The sequence below is a fragment of the Hippocampus bargibanti genome, linkage group LG22 (assembly GCF_051943395.1).
Source record: "Hippocampus bargibanti isolate YZ-2025 linkage group LG22, ASM5194339v1, whole genome shotgun sequence".
NCBI lineage: Eukaryota > Metazoa > Chordata > Actinopteri > Syngnathiformes > Syngnathidae > Hippocampus > Hippocampus bargibanti.
In genome coordinates, this window is record NC_142755.1 from 6,138,895 (window position 1) to 6,160,000 (window position 21,106).

The 21,106-nt window shown below is 42.2% G+C and overlaps 2 protein-coding genes across 3 annotated transcripts in view; both read right to left on the reverse strand.

Moving 5' to 3' along the window:
* Positions 1–1,193: 1,193 nt before the first annotated feature.
* LOC148881804 (serine/threonine-protein kinase pim-3-like) lies at positions 1,194–6,942 on the reverse strand. 2 transcript variants are annotated; one of them, XM_088989165.1, is made up of 7 exons: positions 6,118–6,942; positions 5,878–5,987; positions 5,736–5,786; positions 5,283–5,646; positions 4,494–4,670; positions 2,642–2,830; positions 1,194–2,013 (listed from the first exon to the last, which is right to left on the reverse strand). In XM_088989165.1, exons 1-7 carry the CDS (start codon positions 6,203–6,205, stop codon positions 2,006–2,008), a joined length of 987 nt encoding a protein of 328 aa, XP_088845291.1. In that variant the 5' UTR covers positions 6,206–6,942; the 3' UTR covers positions 1,194–2,005. The 2 variants fall into 2 exon arrangements, with proteins under 2 accessions (XP_088845291.1, XP_088845290.1); XM_088989164.1 differs by having other exon boundaries at positions 1,194–2,830; positions 6,118–6,938.
* Positions 6,943–8,095: 1,153 nt separating this feature from the next.
* The window catches only part of il17rel (interleukin 17 receptor E-like), a 136,358-nt gene continuing 123,347 nt past the window's right edge, over positions 8,096–21,106 (reverse strand). The window contains exon 19 of the mRNA XM_088988747.1: positions 8,096–8,875. The gene's annotated coding sequence lies outside the window, so the exon portion shown is untranslated. The remainder of the gene's footprint in view (positions 8,876–21,106) is intronic.

A 21,106-nucleotide genomic window follows, 5' to 3' on the forward strand; every position in this document is an offset into this window, starting at 1 on the left:
CCCCTGGAGTCCATCTGGCATCCTCCTCTTCTGTCTAGCGACTCGCCATCTAACGAAAACTCTCTTGAAGACATCCAAAGCGCCTTGTATGCTTGTAATCCACATACTTTTCAGATGATGTCATCAAATGAGGCCCGTATTTCTCGAGTGAACGCTACACATGGAAGCGCGGATGTTTAAATGGTCGTCTGGCTAATGGACGTTGACTTAAAAGTGGGGGAGGGGTGACCATATGGCCACCCATCTTCATTTAATGAGGATTTCACAGTGAGAGTGGATGAGGTCTATTATCTGCAAGTGTTTGGGATGGATAAAATGGACGTCATTTACATGTTAAAAAGACAGCGAGACGGTAAAACAATGGGAGGATTAGCAGGTTAGTGCTCACTACAGTGAGACCTCAACTTACAAACACCTTATCTTACAAACTTTTCATCTTAAGAACCTCTAATTTATGAAAATTAAACCTTATAATAAGCACTATTTTCATAATAGACACCCACCACGGCTGGCGGAGTGATCTTCGGCGGAAGCACACGACCGAACAGCGCTCCAACTTTGCACACCCCCTCTCATTGAATGCACACATCGCCTACTTGGAGCTTTTTGCTGATAATTTTACTATGATGGGACTGAAAAAAACCCACAATGCAGTGTATTTCACATTTATTATACATATAATAAGGTATGTTGTGTGTAGTTTTAAGGCTTATTTAGTATATATATTTTATGAAAACCCGGGAACGGATTATTCCCATTTTAATGGTTTCCTATGGGAATTTTTTTTTTTGAGATACACACTTTTCGCCTTACACACTCTGTCAGGGAACCAATTAAGTTCGTAAGTTGAGGTTTCACAGTACATGAATTAAGACACGTCTTTTCGTTACTGTATCTCGTTTTGGTCGGAAGGGGCCTCGTTTGAACACACCAGCTGTGATTTGCTCCGTGCAAACGACATGTGCCTTTTATTAGCACTGCATTTTTTTGCGTATTGGCGGCGAATCACAACACCAATTGTTTCTGTACATAAAAGTGGGTCTTTAATTGAAAATTTTGTATAAAATAAAAAAAAAACAAATCCATCCTTTGGAGCCCCGAGTGGCAAGAATGAGCCCTAAGGTATCGAGAGGCTGTGTGGAGAACTGCAATTATTTTGCTTTCCAAACAACTCAAAAACTTCAACTTGAAAGTACAGAAACCAGATGGATTTAATCTCCAAAGTAGTTAACATTCAAATCCTTTCAACTTTTTTTTTTTTAAGTAAACTCTTTTTTTTTCCCCTCTGCTTTACATCGACAACTGTCAGTGCATCCTCCACGTCAACAATAATTTAAAAAAAAAGTTGTCAATAATGTAAAAATAAGTTAGGAATGCAAACTAAAGGCCAAGTAGGATATGCAAAATTATTTTTTTTTTAAAGGGTGGGAAGTTTTAAGCATGGAAAATAAATAAATAAATAACCACAGAATGTGGAATGTCTACATTGTTTTGTTTACAAATAAATTAAAAGCAAATGGGAAGAGGAAAAAAAAAATTACACACGAATAGAAAGGAGAGGGGGACACACTGTACAATATTACCCCCTCTAAAAAAAGTTGATGAATATTGCATTGATTGTGCATTTCACACCCCAAATGAGCCCCCCCCCCCTGAGGGAGACCAGGAGTGGGGGACCATGAAGTGTCAAGCAGTAAGATGGCGGAGGGTGGGGAAAAAAACCTTAAAAGAGCTATGGTTGAACACAGCGAGAGAGTGTGGAAGGGGTTCAGAGGTGATTGTGTGTGTTGACATGTAGACATTCAGAAAAAGACAGGATCCAGTTTACCAAAAAAAAAAAAAAAAAAATACCTGTTCAGGCTGTGTAGTGAGTGAGCAGCTTCGAAGAGTGATACACAAGTCGCGTGTGTGCGTTGTGTGTTTCAAGTATTCCATTCTACTCTCGCAGCCTCTCAGCTGAGTGGGGGAGGGGGGGGGTACTTGGCTTGTTGGTAATGGGAGGCGCTTAGGTCACTGAGGTTGAATCAGAGGAAGAAAAAAAAAAACGGTTGAGATGAAAAGCCCCCAGAAAAAGTAGCAACCCCCACCCCTCCACATTTCCCAAAAAAAGGCACTCAAAATTAAAACATCAACGGGGGGGGGGGGGGGGGGGATTTTTCTCCAAAGCTCTATGAGAGCAGCCATATCTGAATAGGAAGGCCTTGCCAGATGCATACGCCAGCCTACTGACAAAAAAAAAAAAAAAAACGGCAGAGGGGGAATAAATAGTTCCGGTAAGACCACCCAAACAGCAACATGTTCCCCTTTAGGAAACAACTTGTATAAACTGAATGAAAAAAAGGAGATTTAGGTAAAGGGGGGGGGGGGGGTAAAGGAAGCAACAACAAACAGTTGCACCCATACAGCAACATGTTCCCCTTTAGGAAACAACTTGTGCTAACTGAAAACAAGAAAAGGAGCCGTCGGCGGCTATTGATCAGCCAAGCTGGGTCACAGGCTGTCATAGGAGAGTCCATTAACTCCTCATCATCATCATCATCATCATCATCATCATCATCATCATCATCATCATCATCATCACCGCCCCCTCCCCAAAAGGTCTTTCGAGTGTTTCCGACTGCTCCTCAGAGGCTCTCCTTACTGGAGGTTGTGCTCGACGCCGAATCCGTGGCGATGGTCCGCAGGCGGATGTCGCCGGCGGACGGCTCCTCGGGATTGGACTCGGGCACCTCGGCCGTCACCCTCATCCAGGGGTGGTCACAGATCTGCTCCAGTGTGGGCCGGTCGGAGGGTCGGAGGGCCAGGCACCATTTAATCAGCTGCTGACACTCTGTTGAATCGAGAGATGGAATTACTATGAGGAATTGCATTGGGGTGTGAAATGTTTCACCTCATTTGCATAATAATAATAATAATAATAATACATTTCATTTCTAAGCCCCTTTCAAAACACTCAAGGTCACTTTACAATAACACGATAAGTTTTTCTGTGGGTGAGCAGTGGCAGCCACACGCCGCCAGCGTTCACTCAACCCAGAAGTCACTCAAATAGGTAAGAATCTAGTTAGCTAGCTAATAGGTAGCTAGCTAGAGCTAATATATAGCTAATAGATAGATAGCTAGAGCTAATAGATAGCTAATAGCTAGCTAGCAACAGCTAGTAGTGATCAAAGCCAAAGCCAGCTTTATTGTCAAATATGCTAATATGCATTACATGATTATGCTATATTGACATTTATCCGCTGGATATTTTAATAGAGAATATGAATATAAGACTATTTTTGTGGGGGGGCTAGTTCGTTTTGTAGAATAAACACGGCTGCATATATTTTTAGACCTAATTAATATAAAGCGCAATTCCACATCCACTTCAGTAGGTGGCATATTCATCGTCAGAGGGTGTGCTGAAAGTATTAGCTGTAAAGGTATAGCATTTTTCCGACAATTTTGACTTATAAGTCAATAATAATAATAATAGATAATTAACTAACTCCAGTGCCAGGGTTTTTGTCATTGTCACTCGAATTCCAGAACCCGTACTATATTGAGTTTTAGGACTACATAAACATTCAATGCAGCATAAGAAACCTTAGACTCTCTTCTTTCATCAGAAAAAAAAAAACTAGTTAATTCCTAAGTGATATGGGTCTGGAGTTATCTGAGCTTGAAATGAGGGCGGCTGTCCAAAATACAACGCAATACATACATATTGGTTTAAAAAGGTACTTAACAGCTGAAACAGGAACAAAGCGCTAACATGGAAAAAAAGGGGAAATGCTGAAACAAACATTGCCAGAGGCCACGGCCAGCGCTTTATCAGCACCCAAACAAGAAACCAAAATGGTGCTGTAAGTAATATTTCCAATTCCCAAATAAATTTGTGAAAGGCAGTGAATGAGTTAAAAATGCGATGTATTTGACAAATCTATGCTCAATGCTAACAAAAGTGCCGGCTAGGCTAATGAATCGCTTTTAATAATAATAATAATAATAATAATAAGAGTAATAAGAGTAAGAATAATAAGATTGATGATATTAAGAGTAATAATAATAAGAGTAATAATAAGAGTAATAATAATAATAATGATACTACATTTAATTTATAAGCGTCTTTTAAAACTCTCAACTACACTTTACAGTCACAGGATATTTTTTTCTGCGGGTGAGCAGCGGCAGCCACACAAGCCAGTGGTCGTAAAAAAAAAACAGTTCAACCAGATAACCATACTCGCCAGGATATATTCTTTATCCTCCGCAACGTGACAGGGTCACAGTCATAATCATTGTGGCTTAGTAACAATCAATCACATATAATCTGTATACATTTTAGATTTTTAGAGATTGAGTTTGTTGTTGTAGTCATATAACAAGTGACTTGGCTCAATCAAGATTAGGAAACGAGGCTCCAAACCAATCTTTTGACACCAGATCCCGTTAGTGCAGCTAGGCGGCGACAAAGCCAACCGTTCCAGCCTGTGGTGTCACCCACTCACCAGCTGACACCCTCCTCCTGAAGTACACTCTCCCCCGAAGGATCTCCTCGTCCTGCTCGAAGGGGATATCGCCACACACCATGTCGTAAAGCAGCACGCCGAGCGACCACACCGTGGCTGAACGCCCGTGATATCTGTGGAAGCGGATCCACTCTGGTGGACTGTACACGCGAGTGCCTAAAAACACAAAAGAGGATGTGGGGGTGGGGGTTAGTGAGTATAGAGGGGTGCATGGAAAAACATGTTTGGTGTTTCTGGGTCATGCAGAAAAAAAAAATACAATAAAAGAAGCTCCATGTACAACCACAACAAACCGGCTAACCCCACCCCCCCTCCATAACAGAGCAGGAAACGTGATCCCATCATGTGACGCCGAGGCTCGGGTTTCACAACAAACGCGTTACGTGGCACTTGACTACCACCACTGTGACTCAGCCGCTGTTCGATTCCGGTACAGTATGGATCCACGTGAATCACGCGGCGTGGATTCGTCATAAGCACCGACGAGTCCATTAGAAATGTAAATAATAACAAGGAACCCCCCCCCCACCACACACACACACACACACAAGCCTTCCCGCAAATATATTGAATACCCATATGATTCACGCGTCAATAAAGACCAATTAATATAAAAATACAACATTTACAGGAAATCCCGAACCCAAAAAAAAGAGAAAAAAACATCACTGCGTCACCGGCCGGTGAACCCCTCCGCGACTGAAAGTAGTGCAACGGCATAACACCCAAAAACGAGGCAGAAATCGCCAAAACAAGGCAGCACCTTACCGTCGAAGTCGGTATACACGGTGTCCTTGAGAATAGCCCCAGAACCAAAGTCGATAAGCTTGAGCTCCCCGGTGCGGAGGTCCACGAGCAGGTTCTCGTCCTTGATGTCCCGGTGTACCACCCCGCAGCTGTAGCAGTGCCGCACCGCCTCCAGGACTTGGCGGAAGAAACCCCGCGCCCCGTCCTCGTCCAAGGCGCCTTTCTCGGTTATGAAATCGAACAGGTCCTTGACGAGCTCCGGCCTCTCCATAACCAGAAGCCAACCGTCGGCGCGCTCGTAATAGTCCAGCAATTTGATAACTCCTCGAAATGACGAGCTGACTTTCTTCAGCAGGAAGATCTCGAGCGGGACCATGCTTCCATTCTGAGAGCCGAAACACAGGGAATCGGCGTTGAGTGCGGGGAATACACGTAGCCCAACACCGCCTCCATTGCATCAAAACAAACACTTACAAATGAGCCCCACTCGGTCACCCTTTCCTTTGCGACGTGTTTCACAGCCACCTAAAAATAAAACAAAGACAGCGTGAAGAAATAAGTCACATGAAAGGGAAATATCCAATTTTTCCACCCCGCCCGCCCGCGCGGGACTCACCGGTGCCCCATCAGAGAGCCTGCTGCCGGCGTACACGGTGCCGAAGCCACCGCTGCCCAGCACGGATCCCACCTGGTACACCTTCTCGAACGGCTCCTTCTCCACTTTGACTGTTTGGAGGGGGACAACGTGTGGCGAATATTAGCTCACAGGGTAGTTCCAAAAGAGCCGGCCAGCAGTTAGCCGTTAACCTCTTTCAACTCCGCAGCCGTCTTTGATCTAGACGTTAAGGATACCTACCAGGCTGAAGCTGAATTTTCACTGGCATGTGGTCCATGCTCGAAGGGTTGCAAATATGGGAAAATGAACCAAACTTTGACAGCAACATATTAGGGAAAAAAGGAGGTAAACACAAAAATCCGGTGGTGGGGTTCCCAGGCAGCCAGATGAGGTTTCGAGTACGACTACTAACACTTTAGGGGGTTCGGGCGCCGTCTAAATAGTGGTGTGGACCGTCCAGCAGTGCGTCAAGTTGGCCGCACCGCGCCCGTTATTTTCGAGTCACGACCGTAAAGTCGCACACCAGTGCCCGAAAACCGACATGAAAGCGGGTCCGAGTGGGTGTTGGGGTGTCTGGAGACTCCGCCAACAAAAATAAAACTAGATTCCGATGAAAAAAAAATGATCGTAGACTCCCGAGCTTCTTCGAAACGCGCGCGAGCGTGGCAGGTTGCAATGTTGTCCACGGTGCGTTGATATCCTGAGGACGAGTTGCCGCTGTCTGAGCTTTGACGCGGGTTCCCAGAGCCAATATTTTGACGCGCCGCGGGATGTTAAGTATCCTTCCGCCACCAACAAACTACGAACCTTTCGCTCAAATCACGCGGATAAAACACAACCTTTCACAAAATACGTGTCCTAAAATGCGCTAAAACACAATCCGTTATTTAAACACATATGTGGACGAGTGGATGGTCTAAAAAAACATTTGCATCACAGGGACTACTTTCTCATAGTAGAGACGCTCAAGAAAGCCTTTCGTCTGGGAAGCTTTGCACTCGGGTCATGATAGACTCCGAGGCGGCAACCAATCAGATGGCGTATATTAATACTCGCTTTTGGGTATTGGCCAATCAGGTAAAAGTTGTTGTTATAAAGCAGACATTTGAGTGCACGTGGCGGCAATTTTGTGTTTATATCCCGCCCCTGTGCCCCCCCCCCCCGGCGTCCCGCCACCCCACCTCCCATGTAGCAAGAGACAGACAGTCTGGTTAGAAAAGAAAAGCTCATTTTGTTAAAAACCCCATTGCAAATTAGTCATGAATATATCCACACTGCTCTTTGTTCAGGAGGGTGTGTTTCCCAAATGCACTGTTAAAATAGTCCACTTAGCAACACTAACTCATTGGTAATTGTCAGTAACTATAGTTACCACATTCAAAAGTGTTTGGAATATTCAAATATAAACCATGAATCCAAATTTGCATGATTTAAACTCATAAATCGAATAAAAAAAACCTACAGTTGAATATTCAAGCGCACCCGACTCCATTTGACACCAGATACACAAAGTAGGTTAGCAAAATGAAAACACGCTAAACTTTGCAAAGTGAGCTGTCCCATTCCGCAGTTGAAACGTTCCACGTTTACTGTCACACATGGCAACATAACCTTGGCTCACTGTGAACTTTCCACTATTTATCTCCACCATCCTCCGATAACCTGTGTGTGTATTTTTTTGACCGCTAACCAAACAAAAAAGCGTTTGAAAAAGTTCCACAGAACGTTATCGGGTCACAGTTATGTAGATATACTCCAAACAAGAAAATGGCGTCTCGGCTGTAAACTGCTTTGATGTTCCCAATATGCTGATGAGTGAAATTCATACCAAGGCAAGTTTAATTTTAAAATTAATAATAATAATAATATTAATACATTTAATTTATAAGCATCTTTCAAAACTCTCAAAGACACTTCACAGTCACAGGATAAGTTTTGTGAGCAGCGGGAGCCACAAGCGCCAGCGTTCACTCAACCCGGAAGTCACTCAAATAAGTAGAAAGCTAGCTAGCTAGCTAGCTAATAAATAGCTATGAGATCGCTAGATAGCTAGCTAGCTAGCTAATATATAGCCAGCTAGATAACGAGATAGCTAATAGGTAGCAAATACAGAACGAGCTAGGTAGCCAGCCAGATAATAATAATAATAATAATAATAAATTTCATTTATAAGCGCCTTTCAAAACTCTCAAGGACACTTTACAGTCACATGATATATCTTCTGCAGGTGAGCAGCGGCAGCCACACGCGCCAGCGTTCACTCAACCCGGGAGCAACAAAGTAAGATAGATAATAGATAGCATATCTAGACAGTTAGCTAACTAGCTAGATAGCCATATAGCTGGATACATAGCTAACAAGCCAGATAGCTAATAGATAGCAAATGGATAGTGAAGGAAACAAGTACATTCGTACAAATAGATAGCTAGCTAGATAGCCAGATAGCTAATAGACAGCTTGCCAGCTGGATAGATAGCTAACAGACAGCCAGATAGCTAGCTAAAAGATAGCCAGACAACTCGCTAGCCAATATACATCCAATAGATAGCCAGCCAGCTGGATAGATAGCTAATAGATAGCCAGCCAGCATAAGCCCGAATTTGTCTTTGAGGACTGAGCCAAAGTATGTTTTCATGACCTTGTGGATCAAAAGTGGAATTTCTACCCGGAATGACTCACTTTTCAGTGGTCTCTCCCCCCTCCCCTTATTGTTCAACAAAGACACGAGTCAGTTCAGGTGAAGTTTTTATGGCCTCATTTCTCATGGAGTAACGAACACACTCCAGAACTATTCACAGTCATGGAGATGCAACATAATACTCGGACAGGGGGGGAAAGCGTACGGTGGGCAAATGTGGGACGGACGGGGGTGGACTGAGGTGGTGCAAAGGGTCTGTAAAGTTACCCGTGATTGATGAGATGTCATTGATGTCAATCATCGGATGTTCACGGAGGTGGTAGGAATTCAGAAATGTCGTCACCTTCGGGTCTCAAGTTACTTTGAAGAAGCGAGGAGGGGAGAAGCAGGGCATGTCAGGTCGTCACCAAATTTCAATGGAGACAAATAAAATCATCGCTCAGTCACAACATATAGTGATACATCGGTTTACGAACCCCTTGACTTACGAACTTTTCAGTTTACGAATGTTAAATTTATGAAAATGTTACCTTGGCATACAAACTATTTTTCGGGGGGCAGCCACAATGAGTGATGTGGCGTTCGCGAACGAGCCTGTTCTCCTAAAAGAAAATGGCAGCCAGCTTGTTTTGGTCCTCTATTCCCCGCCCCCAGTCGCCAGTTAAAGCCACGTGATTGGTCAAGGACACAGCAGTGAGGGGAGGGGGAGTTTACATGCAGAGAGAGAGTGAAGCCATTCTCCAAAAAATGAAAATGGCTGTCGCCATTTTTTTTTTGTCGTCTCTTCCCCGCCCCCAGTCGTCGATTAAAGCCACGTGATTGGTCAAGAACGCAGAAGTGAGGGGCGGTGGTTTAAACATTAAAGTGACAGGCAGACAACAGAGAGAGAGATTGACAAAATGGATAGAAAACAGTGACATTTGGACTTGTTTCAACTTTGATAGTTCAAAGGCAGCGTGTAGACTGCAAGGTTAAAATTCCCATCAATCAGGCTCCACAAATAACCCGCACAAGCAATCTGTACACTTGAAGCAAAAAGCTATCAACCCAGCTAAACAGAACACAATTGATGAGGAACTAGGTAAAATTATCGCAGAGAAAGCACCTACAAAGGATCATACATCACACACGTCAAACAAGACACACCAGAGGCTAACGCGGTGGCACCACAGTCCCGGAGTCACCCCGTTGTTATTTTTAGCGACCAGCACGCCACAATCATTTCGGTAAGCCCGACGATTGAAATCGATCCAGCTGGGCTTTGGAGTGGAATTGGGACGTTGAGAGCGAGTCATGTGACCAGGATGTGCTAATGGGACAGCATTCAACCTTTTCTAATAATAATAACAATCATCATAAGAATAATACATTTCATTTCTAAGCATCTTTCAAAACTGTCAAGGTCACTTTACAATCAAATGATTCATTTTTTTCTGTGGGTGAGAAGCGGCAGCGTTCACTCAACCCGGAAGTAAATAGATAGAAAGCCAGCTAGCCAGCTATTAAATAGCTAATAGATAGCCAACAGATAGCTATCTAAATAGCTAGCTACTAAGATAGCCACATAGCTAATAGATACTGTAGCTAAATAGAAAGAAAGCTAGCCAGCCAGCTATTAGAGAGCCACATAGCTAATAGATAATGTCGCTAAAAAGATAGAAAGCTACCCAGCCAGCTATTAGATAGCTCATAGATAGCCAACATATAGCTATCTAAATAGCTATCTACTAAGATAGCCACATAGCTAATAGATACTGTAGCTAAATAGAAAGAAAGCTAGCCAGCCAGCTATTAGAGAGCCACATAGCTAATAGATAATGTCGCTAAAAAGATAGAAAGCTACCCAGCCAGCTATTAGATAGCTAATAGATAGCCAACATATAGTTATCTAGATAGCTAGCCACCTAGATAGCCACATAGCTAATATATACTGTACCTAAATAGATAGAAAGCTAGCCAAGCAGCTATTAGATAGCCACATAGCTAATAGATAATGTAGCTAAATAGATAGAAAGCTAGCCAGCCAGCTATTAGATAGCTAATAGATAGCCAACAGATAGTTATCTAGATAGCTAGCCACCTAGATAGCCACATAGCTAATATATAGCTAAATAGATACAAATCTAGCCAGTCAGCTAATAGATAGCTCATAAATAGCCAACAGATTGCTAGCTAAATAGCTAGCCAACTAGATAGCCACATAGCTAATATATAGACAGCTATACAGCTAGCTAGTAGATACCTAATAATGCTCAAGGACACTTTACAGTCACAGACAAGCATAAATACTATAATAAATAAAATACAATTCTAAATAGAATACAAAAAATAAAATAAACACAATAAATAAAATAAATAAATAATAGCCAACAGAGAGCTAGCTAGATAGCTAGCCACCTAGATAGCCGCATAGCTAATAGATAGCTAAACAGATAGAAAGCTAGCCAGCCAGTTAGTAGATCGCTAACAGATAGCGAGCTAGATAGCTATCTAGATAGCTAGCTTGATAGCTAGCCACCTAGATAGCCATATAGCTAATACCTAGCGAGCTAATACACTGAATGTCACTAATTAAATAAATACACAAAATTGAGTATCATATTTCCACTTTCACATGCAAGAATGACATATTTAATGATACACTCACAGCTGGCACCTTGTGCCACATGTTAGCATCGGGCTTTTCCCCCCACTATTAAAAATCATTGCCGCGCACGTCCCGCTAATGTGCGCAGAACATGCGGGTGGGCCGCGGTATGGATGACTATCTTGTCGCAACATTACGCAACAGTGTCAGGCCGGTCAGTCTGCTAATCTGCTCGGGCCGTATTGCGTAATCTCTTATTAGCGCTTTTAACGCACTCACTCGCACCTTTTCTGTATGTAAATTTGGCCGGGGGTTGGGGGGGTGTGGGGTAAGCGCGAAAAGCCAGGTTCATGATGCCCTCGGTGAACTAGTGAGCGATGGCAGCTTCCGGCATTTATGCAAACAGGATAGATGCTTAAACCAAATTTTGCGACATCAAAAATGAAGAACTTTTTTTCTCATCTTCTCTCTCAATCAAAAAAAAAAAAAAAAAATATATATATATATATATATATATATATATATATATATATATATATATATATATATATATATTTTTTATTTTAAATATGTTCTCTTCATTTGTCATGCAAAATTCCGTCCTGCATTTTTTGGTACTTATGCAATTTGGGATGCAAAACTCGCAAATGTGTCGAGTTAAAATACAAAAGAAAAAGTATTAAGCCACATGAGTAGTAAGTGACACTACAACATTTTGGAATGGATTAGATAGTATTGGATTAGCCTTTATTAGACTCGCAGTGGAGAAATTGACATGTCACATTAGCAAAGTGATGACAGTTAGAGGAAAGGAAAGGAAGACGTAGACAAACAAAATATAGGAGCTGCTGTCAAGGCGGCCACTCGCGGCGCCATCTTGAAGTCAAAAACAACAACAAAAAACGAAATAACAAATTAAGTGACTCCACATAGGACACAGTCTTTAATCTTAAGCACCCTCTTTGTTTTATAAAGCAGTTGTAGATGAAAGAGGAGAGGATCAAAGCCTCCTTCTCACCGGTGGATCAAGGACATCATAGTAAAATGTGCATGTCTGCTACAAGCTAAATGTTGAAAGCAAACACAAAGCCGTAGAATTCATTAACAATAATAATAATAATAATAATAATAATAATAATAATAATCCTAATTTAATAATAATAATAATACATTCCATTTCTAAGCGCCTTTCAAAACGCTCAAGATCACTTTACAGTCACAGGATAAGTTTTTCTGTGGGTGAGCAGTGGCAGCCACACGCGCCAGCGTTCACTCAACCCGGAAGTAACATAAAGTAAGATAGATAATAGATAGCCAGCTAGACAGTTAGCTAACTAGCTAGACAGCTGTATAGCTAATAGATAGCCAGCTACATAGCTAGCAACATAGCTAGCTAGCCATCTAGATAATAGATAGCAAATGGTGTGAAGGAAATAAGTACATTCGTACAAATAGATAGCTAGCTAGTTAGCTCACTAGATAGCCAGATATCCAGCTAATATGTATATATTGCATTGTATTTTGGACAGCCACCCTCATTTCATTTTCAATGTATACTCCACATTCCATCCTTCATTTAAAAAGATCAAAACGAGTCAAGGTTGTAGCTAGCTAAATCTAGCTATTAGCTATCTCTCGAGCCTAGGTAGCTAATAGCGAACTAACTAGCTAAATAGCTAGTTTCCTTACTTGACCTTGAAGATTGAATCGGTAAGTGATTGTTTCACATTTCCTGTCCAACGTAAATCCGCTTCAATTCCAAGCCGCGACACATCCACATCGGCACCCTGCACTGACGCAGATTTCTTCTCATTTTGCTTGCAACGGTTGACATAAACGGTTCCCGGAATGGAATTTCTCCTCTTATCCCGATTAAGAGATTGTTATTTACTACTTGGTAATCACTCTGTAAGTCGGTTGCTCAAATCGCTCAGAGACGTAACCTCCCCTCCCCCACCCCCCGACAGGGTAGCCTCGTCGATGCTTAATCCCCGGCGAGCAAAGTGTCCGTATATAATTTACACGTAGCGTATACGTTGAAAATGGACCTAAATGCTCCGCTACCCTTCACTGACTTGATCCATTTAACTACCCATCCCTGTTTTAAGAGGATACAGAGCCCAAAGCTTTAACCCCCCCCCCCCCCCCTTTCGCCGCAACCCCAACCCACCCTGGCCGCGACCCCGGACGGGTGGACCAGAAATGGACCGGTGTTTAAAAATAGACACGTAGCCGAATGAACGGACATTTTTGGTTCTTGGTGACTTGGATGTTCAGATTTCCTCACATTCTCCAATGCTAACGTCGGTTGCGGGCGACGCGATTGGCTGGCCGCTTTGACGGACGGCATACTGCTGACTGTGTGTCTATGAGAGCCCAAGCTCGGACACGAGCCGCCTGGTCAGCACTCCTGTCGCTACACACATACACACGGACGGACACATAACGTTTATTTTACCAGTGCGCTAAAAGAAACTACGCCATAACATCGGCCTTCCTCTCCCTCCTCAATTTGAAGCTGGAGGCCCCATAATAATAATAATAATAATAATAATAATAATAATAATAATAATAATAATAATAATAATACATTTCATTTGTAAGTGCCTTTCAAAACTCTCAATGTCACTTTACAGTCACCGGATCATTTTTTCTGTGGGCGAGCAGCGGCAGCCACATGCGCCAGCGTTCACTCAAATACATAAAAAACTAGCTAGCTAGATAATAGATAGCCAACAGATAGCCAGCCAGCCAGCTAGCTAATAGATATCCAGCCAACTAGCTAGCTAGACATTAGATAGCTAACAAATAGCCAGCCAGCTAGCTAGCTAATAGATAGCCAGCTAACTAGCTAGCTAGCCAATAGATAGCCAATAGATAGCCAGCCAGCCAGCTAGCTAATAGATATCCAGCCAACTAGCTAGCTAGACATTAGATAGCTAACAAATAGCCAGCCATCTAGCTAGCTAATAGATAGCCAGCTAACTAGCTAGCTAGCCAATAGATAGCCAGCTATTCACCAGCGTGGCCAAGAGCCACATGTCGCAGCCAAGCTAGCAACCCACTAACCGAATCACTGAACACCTTAATCCACAGGTTCCGATAGGACGGCGCGGCTACGTAGCCCCTCGTGACACACCGATGACGCCGAACGCAGAGGTTTGACCTATCTTAAACCACGACAGAAATTAAGGGAGTTGTTAAAATTGCGAGCAAATTTGAGTCGGGCATGGTTGCAAGATCAAGATGATCAAGTTGGCGCCCGAGAACTGCGGCAGCTTGGAATTGAAGCGGATTTATGTGGGGACAGGAGATGTGAGACAGTCTGTTTTCCTCAACGGATGCTACAACTTCATGTTTGCTTTCAACATTTAGCTCGTAGCAGATGTGCGCATCTCACCATGACATACCTGATCCACTGGTGAAAAGGAGGCGTTGATTCTCCTCGTTCATCTAGAACTGCTTCATACAACAAAGAGGGTGCAAAGTTCTTAAAATTGAATGACTGTCTGTGTCTTTTGTGTTGTCATATTATTTTGTTTGTTGTTGTATTGAGTTAAAGATGGCGCCGCGAAAGCGTCTGCCTTTACAGCAGCTACGGTATTTTGTTTACCTAATTCTTCCTTTCCTTTCCTCTTACTTTCATCATTTTGCTGCTGTGAAATGTACATTTCTCCACTATGAAACTAATAAAGGCTAATCCAATGCAATCCAACTGAGAATCAGCATCTTTAAAAAAAACGTGTGCGCTAGCATGTATGTTTTTGATACGCTTCAAATATGGCTGGCACGCTAACGATGAAGAAAAGTCTACTCGATTCAGGTCATCGAGACTAATGATGTCGATTAGCGCAGCCACATTCCTGCTTTGAAAAGCCACATTTCTTCTCCGTTTTGCGGAAGCCCTCAACGCGCCGACTTAATGAGAATACATCGCGTAGTGACGAAACATCAAGTGGGGGCTAGCTAATTGCTATCGATGGCCGCTGCTCACTCAGCACTTGGGAAGGCGAGAGCCGCCAAATGCTTATGTTTCCCTTAATTGGTCGCCTTTCGCCACGTCATCAAAAAAAACAGACGTGGCACTTATGTAACAAGCAAAAAGTAGACGCGTCTTGAAGCCAAGACCACAAAAGTCCATGAGATTGATTTGTAAACATCTCCAAAAGGAGTCGGGCGAGCACTTGATGTGTGCGTCGTCTGAAGTAGTATAATGTAAAGCTAGCTAGCTATTAGCTATATAGCTAGCTATATATTAGCTATGTCCTTGAGAGTTTTGAATGGCTCTTATAAATACAATGTATTATCATCACTAGTAGTAGCTATATATTAGCTAGCGAGCTACCTTTCAATGTTATTTGAGTGACTTCCACGTTGAGTGAACGCTGGCGTGTGTGGCTGCCGCTGCTCACCCACAGAAAAAAACTTCTCCTGTGACTGAAAAATGATCTTGAAAGTTTTGTAAGGCGCTTATAAATGAAATGTATTATTATTATTATTACTGCATCTACTAGCTAGCTTTCTATCTATTTGAGTTACTTTCGGGTTGTGTGAACGCTGGCGCATGTGGCTGCCGCTACTCACCCACAGAAAAGCTTATCCTGTGATTTTAAAGTGACCTTGAGAGTTTTGAAAGGCGCTTAGAAATGAAATGTATTATTATTATTACTGTATCTATTAGCTACCTTTCTATCTATTTGAGTTACTTTTTGGTTGTGTGAACGCTGGCACATGTGGCTGCCGCTACTCACCCACAGAAAAGCTTATAAGGTGACTGTAATGTGACCTTGAGAGTTTTGAAAGGCACTTATAAATGAAATGTATTATTATTATTATTATTATTATTATTATTATTATTATTGTTGTTGTATCTATTAGCTAGCTTTCTATCTATTTGAGTTACTTCCGGGTCGAGTGAACGCTGGCGCATGTGGCTGCCGCTACTCACCCACAGAAAAGCTTATCCTGTGACTGTAAAGTGACCTTGAGAGTTTTGAAAGGCGCTTAGAAATCAAATGTATTATTATTATTTTTAAAAAAAGAATAACAAACAGGAATATTGCTAGCAAAAGATTGATCAGGGTGCTAATGACAACTTCCTGGAACAAAGTGCTCACGGAATCGCCCAAAAAGTGGGCGAAGCGGCACGGGGGCCGCGCCCTCTGATGACACCTCGCGTGCGGATTGGGCGCTGCCACCTCATTTTGGCGCCGCAGACGGATCGGACCGCGGCTAATTACGGCCAGGAATGCACGCGGATGACTAGCGCCGAGTTGGCATGGCAACCGGGATAGGTGTTAATTATTTTCTTTGGAAAAAAACGGAAGGAATAGCCCTTTTTAAAGGCAAGAAACACCTGTGACTCACCACCCCATGGGTCACCCTCAACGGCGTTGCTAGCCCGTTAGCGCGAACTAGCGGCTAATTGGTTTTTATCTGATTACATTTTAACAAATGAAAAGCAAAATGATCTTAAAAATGCTAAGTTGTAAGGTTCTACTGGGTGGCGGAAGAACCGGTTTGGTTAGCGCGACACCTGCTAACTTGGCCGCGGCGCAATGACGCAAACCGCACTGAACTTGGGGGAATGCAGTTAGTAGACAAAAGAGGGCGGGGCCATGCCATTGAAAAGAACCTTTCATGTCGCCGACTCACCTTTTGGTAAACCCGCCATCGTTAACGTTTTTAAAAATGATAAATAATAAAATGAAAAAAAAAAACGCGTTTAAAGATGTTCCTTTATTATAATAATAAGAATAATAATACTTTTCATTTATAAGCATCTTTCAAAACTCTCAAGGTCATTTGACAGACACAGGATAAGCTTTTCTGTGGGTGAGTAGCGGCAGCCACATGCGCCAGCGTTCACTCAAACCGAAATAACTTAAATAAATAAAAAAACTAGCTAGTTGGCTAATAGATAGCCAACAGATAGCCAGCCAGCCAGCTAGCTAATAGATAGCCAATAGATAGCCAGCTAACTAGCTAGCTAGCCATTAGATAGCTAACAAATAGCCAACCAGCTAGCTACCTAATAGATAGCCAGATAACCACATAATAATAATAATAATAATAATAATAATAATAATAATAATAATAATAATACTACTAATAATAATAATAATAATGATAATAATACATTTAATTTATAAGCGCCTTTGAAAACTCTCAACTTTACACTCTTTACAGTCACAGGATAAGCGTTTCTGTGGGTGAGTAGCGGCAGCCACATGCGCCAGCGTTCACTCAACCCGAAAGTAACTCAAATAGATAGAAAGCTAGCTAATAGATACAATAATAATGATTGTAATACATTTTATTTATAAGCACCTTTCAAAACTCTCACGGTCACTTTACAGTCATAGGATACAGTTGCTAATAAATAGCTACCTAGCCAGCTAGATAGCTAAACAATAGCTATCTATCTAGCGCGCTCGCTAACAACCACGTTGTTTTTACTCGACCTGCCATGTTGAATTTGAATGATGAGAAAAACACCCCCACCCCCACCATCCCCCTCCCATTCTTCCTGCTTTTTAATTGGTCCGTCAACAGGACCCCCTCCTCCACCCCCTCATGCCTCTATTTGTACAGGATTCCATAACAACCCCCCCCAACACACACACTCGGAAAGTCACACAAACCCACTAAAACCAGTAGGGGTGTGTGAGCACGCTGAGGCCAACTGTTTCCAAAAAGGGGGTTGGGGGCACTCTGCACCCCCCCCCACACCCCCCACCCAGCTGATTAGTGAGGTTATCGTAAACTTTCCCCAGGCATGGAAAACACCTCGACATGCTTTGTGTTTGTCTTTCCGGCATTGGCGGGTAAACCCCCCCCCCCCCCCCCCTCGCGCGACAAACACCAATTCCCGTTTGGGACTTTTCGTATTGGAGATGCTGTTCGATCGTGGCGGATTGGTAAACAAGATGACTGGGAATGATGCCACGTGTCACCGTGTGCGGGTTGGGAACATAATGGAAGGGGGGTGGGGGGGGGGTTAAAAAAATGAAGACAACCCCACTTACATATAAAGAAAGAAATGAAATATTTCTTATCATTTAGTATTAATTTAGTTTCAGGAAGTAGAGTCTTTCATCAGAAAAAAAAGTTAATTCCTAATTATGTATGGTTCTGGAGTTATCTGATCTTGAAATGGGGGCGACTGTACAAAATACAATACAGTGAGACCTCAACTTACAAACACCTCAACTTACAAACTTTTTGTCTTACAAACGTCAAATTTATGAAAATTAAACCTTATAATAATCACTATTTTCATAATACACACCCACCACGGCTGGCGGAGTGATCTTCGGCGGAAGCATACGACCGAACAGCACCAGAGGTTAAGTTACCAACAGTCCTTATGGAAGGTGACTCTCCTTCCATAAGTCATCAACGACCATCAAAAAGTTAATAAAACTTTATTTTACAGAACAGTTTATTTCTTTAATTAGTCGTCATGTAATGTGCCTCTCTTTCCAAACAGCAATTCCCTTTGACCTTCGACCTCCAACGCCATTCCATCAAGCCATAAATGACCATCACAAATGTAAATAAAGTGACTTTATGATACAATGCAGTGTATTTCTTTCATTACAATACAATAGCACATTCATTATACATAGAATAAGGTATGTTGTGTGTAGTTTTAAGGCTTATTTAGTTGAAAAGTATATTTTATGGAAACCCGGGAACGGATTATTCCCATTTTAATGGTTTCCTATGGGAAATTTCTTTTTGAGATACACACTTTTCACCTTACACACTCTGTCTGGGAACCAATTAAGTTCGTAAGTTGAGGTCTCACTGTACATACATCTTAATTTACAGACGCTCCCCTACTTATGAACAAAATGCGTTCCGAACGGTCGTTCGTAAGGTGAATTTGTTCGTAAGTTGCTTCAGTGCTATATTTTATATGGAATGTATGTTTAAGGCTTATGTAATTTACCTGTATTTTTTTTTTTTTTTTTACTGAAACATAAACATTAAATAAAATATATGCTCGATAAAGATATGTACATGTACAACTGGAGAAAATACTACATATGTTACTACAAAAATCTTCTCATGTACCGTTGTTCGTAACTCGAATGTTCGTAAGCAAGGGAGCGCCTGTATATACTGTTGCGCTTTAACAACAGCTGTCAACTGTCAACAACAACTGTCACAAAGCGCTAACATGGACAAAAGGCAAATGCCAGTGCCAGGGTTGTTGTCATTGGCAGTCAAATTCCAGGACCCACAGAAAATGTTATTTTAGGACTACTTAAACAACAAATGCAGCGTAAGAAACTTTAGACACTCTTCTGTCATCAGAAAAAAAGAGTTAATTCCTATGTTGTAAGGGTCTGGAGTTATATGAGCTTGAAATGGGGGTGACTGTACAAAATACAGTACATACATATTAATTTACAGACGCTCCCCAACTTAAGAACAAAATGCGTTCTGAACGGTCGTTCGTAAGGTGAATTTGTTCGTAAGTTGCTTCAGTGCTATATTTTGTATGGAATGTTTGTTTCAGGTAAGTAACCTGTATTGGTTTTTACTGAAAAATAAACATTGAATAAAATATATGCTATATAAAGATATGTACAACTGGAGAAAATACTACATATGTTACTACAAAAATGTTCGAATGTACCGTTGTTTGTAACTCGAATTTTCCTAAGTAGGGGAGCGCCTGTATATACTGTTGCGCTTGAACATTTAAAGATAGCCAACATTCTATTGGCTAGCTGTCTAGCTAGCTAGCTATGTAGCTGGCTATTTATTAGCAACATGGCTATCTAGTTAGTTAGCTAACTGTCCAGCTGGTTATCTATTAGCTATCCGTTAGCTAGCTGGCTAGATTTCTATCTATTTGAGTTACTTCGGGGTTGAGTGAACGCTGACGCGTGTGGCTACCGCTTCTCACCCGCAGAAAAAAACAATCCTGTGACTGTAAAGTGACCTTGAGAGTTTTGAAAGGTGCTTATGAGTGAAATGTATTATTATTATGTATTATTATTATTATTATTATTAATGCGTGCTTAACAATGCAGATTGAGTATCATATAATAGCAACAATGCATCATAAGGTTAGGCTACTGTATATTGTTTTTCTACTTCTTTCTTTCCTTTCCTCTTCCTTTCATAGTGACCTTGAGAGTTTTGAAAGGCGCTTAGAAATTAAATTTATTAGTGATCGGCACCCAAGCATGAAAAAACAAAACCCGAAGAAATTTGTGAATGGCGCCCGAGGTCCTATTTTCAATTCCCGAATCAATTTGTGAATGGCAGTGAATAAGTTATGATTAAAAACAACGTCAAGAGTGACTGATTGTTTCGGATTTCTCGGCACTAGGAAGTTCATCGTTCCACGCCGCGCACCCCATACACCTGCCCCGCCCCTCCATGTCCAATAACCTCCAACACAATATTGCCCGTGTATTACCCGACGCGGATTAGCACCGCCGTGTGTGTCGAGGGGTCAACGCGCTGTGAAGCCCGAGCCGGCCAGCTGATTGATGAAAGCAGCCGTAACGAGGTTTTCAGGGGGTAGGAGGGAGTTTTGAGGGGCAGGGGAGGGGGGGGGGGGGGGGTCATCGAAATCTTTTGCTGACCTGTCGCCGTTTTGGTCATAAGCTGCAGCTTTGTTCTCGCCGGCCCAATCATAACATGCCACGTGCAAAAAGTCGGATAAACGGCACGGGAAATTGCTTTTTGACGACAAATAATAAGAATAATACATTTCATTTCTAAGCGCCTTTCAAAACTCTCAAGGTCACTTTTCAGTGTTAAATTTTTCTGTGGGTGAGCAGCGGCAGACACACGCGCCAGCGTTCACTCAACCCGGAAGTAAATAGATAGAAAGCTAGCTAGCTAATAGATAGTCAATAAATAGCCAGACAGACAGCCGGCCAGTTAGCTAATAGGTAGCAAATACATAGCTAATAGATAGCCAATAGATAGCCAGCTAGAAAACTAGCTATATAACTACGTAATAGCCAGCCAGC

Bases quoted from the DNA above. Each gene is read 5' to 3' on its own strand.
- LOC148881804 (XM_088989164.1), bottom strand. From the start codon at position 6,205: ATGTTGCTGTCAAAGTTTGGTTCATTTTCCCATATTTGCAACCCTTCG. The intron at 5,988-6,117 runs GTAGGTATCCTT...CCCTCCAAACAG, and splicing joins GAAAATTCAGCTTCAGCCTG to TCAAAGTGGAGAAGGAGCCG. The intron at 4,671-5,282 runs GTAAGGTGCTGC...TTGTGTTTTTAG, and splicing joins CGTGTATACCGACTTCGACG to GCACTCGCGTGTACAGTCCA.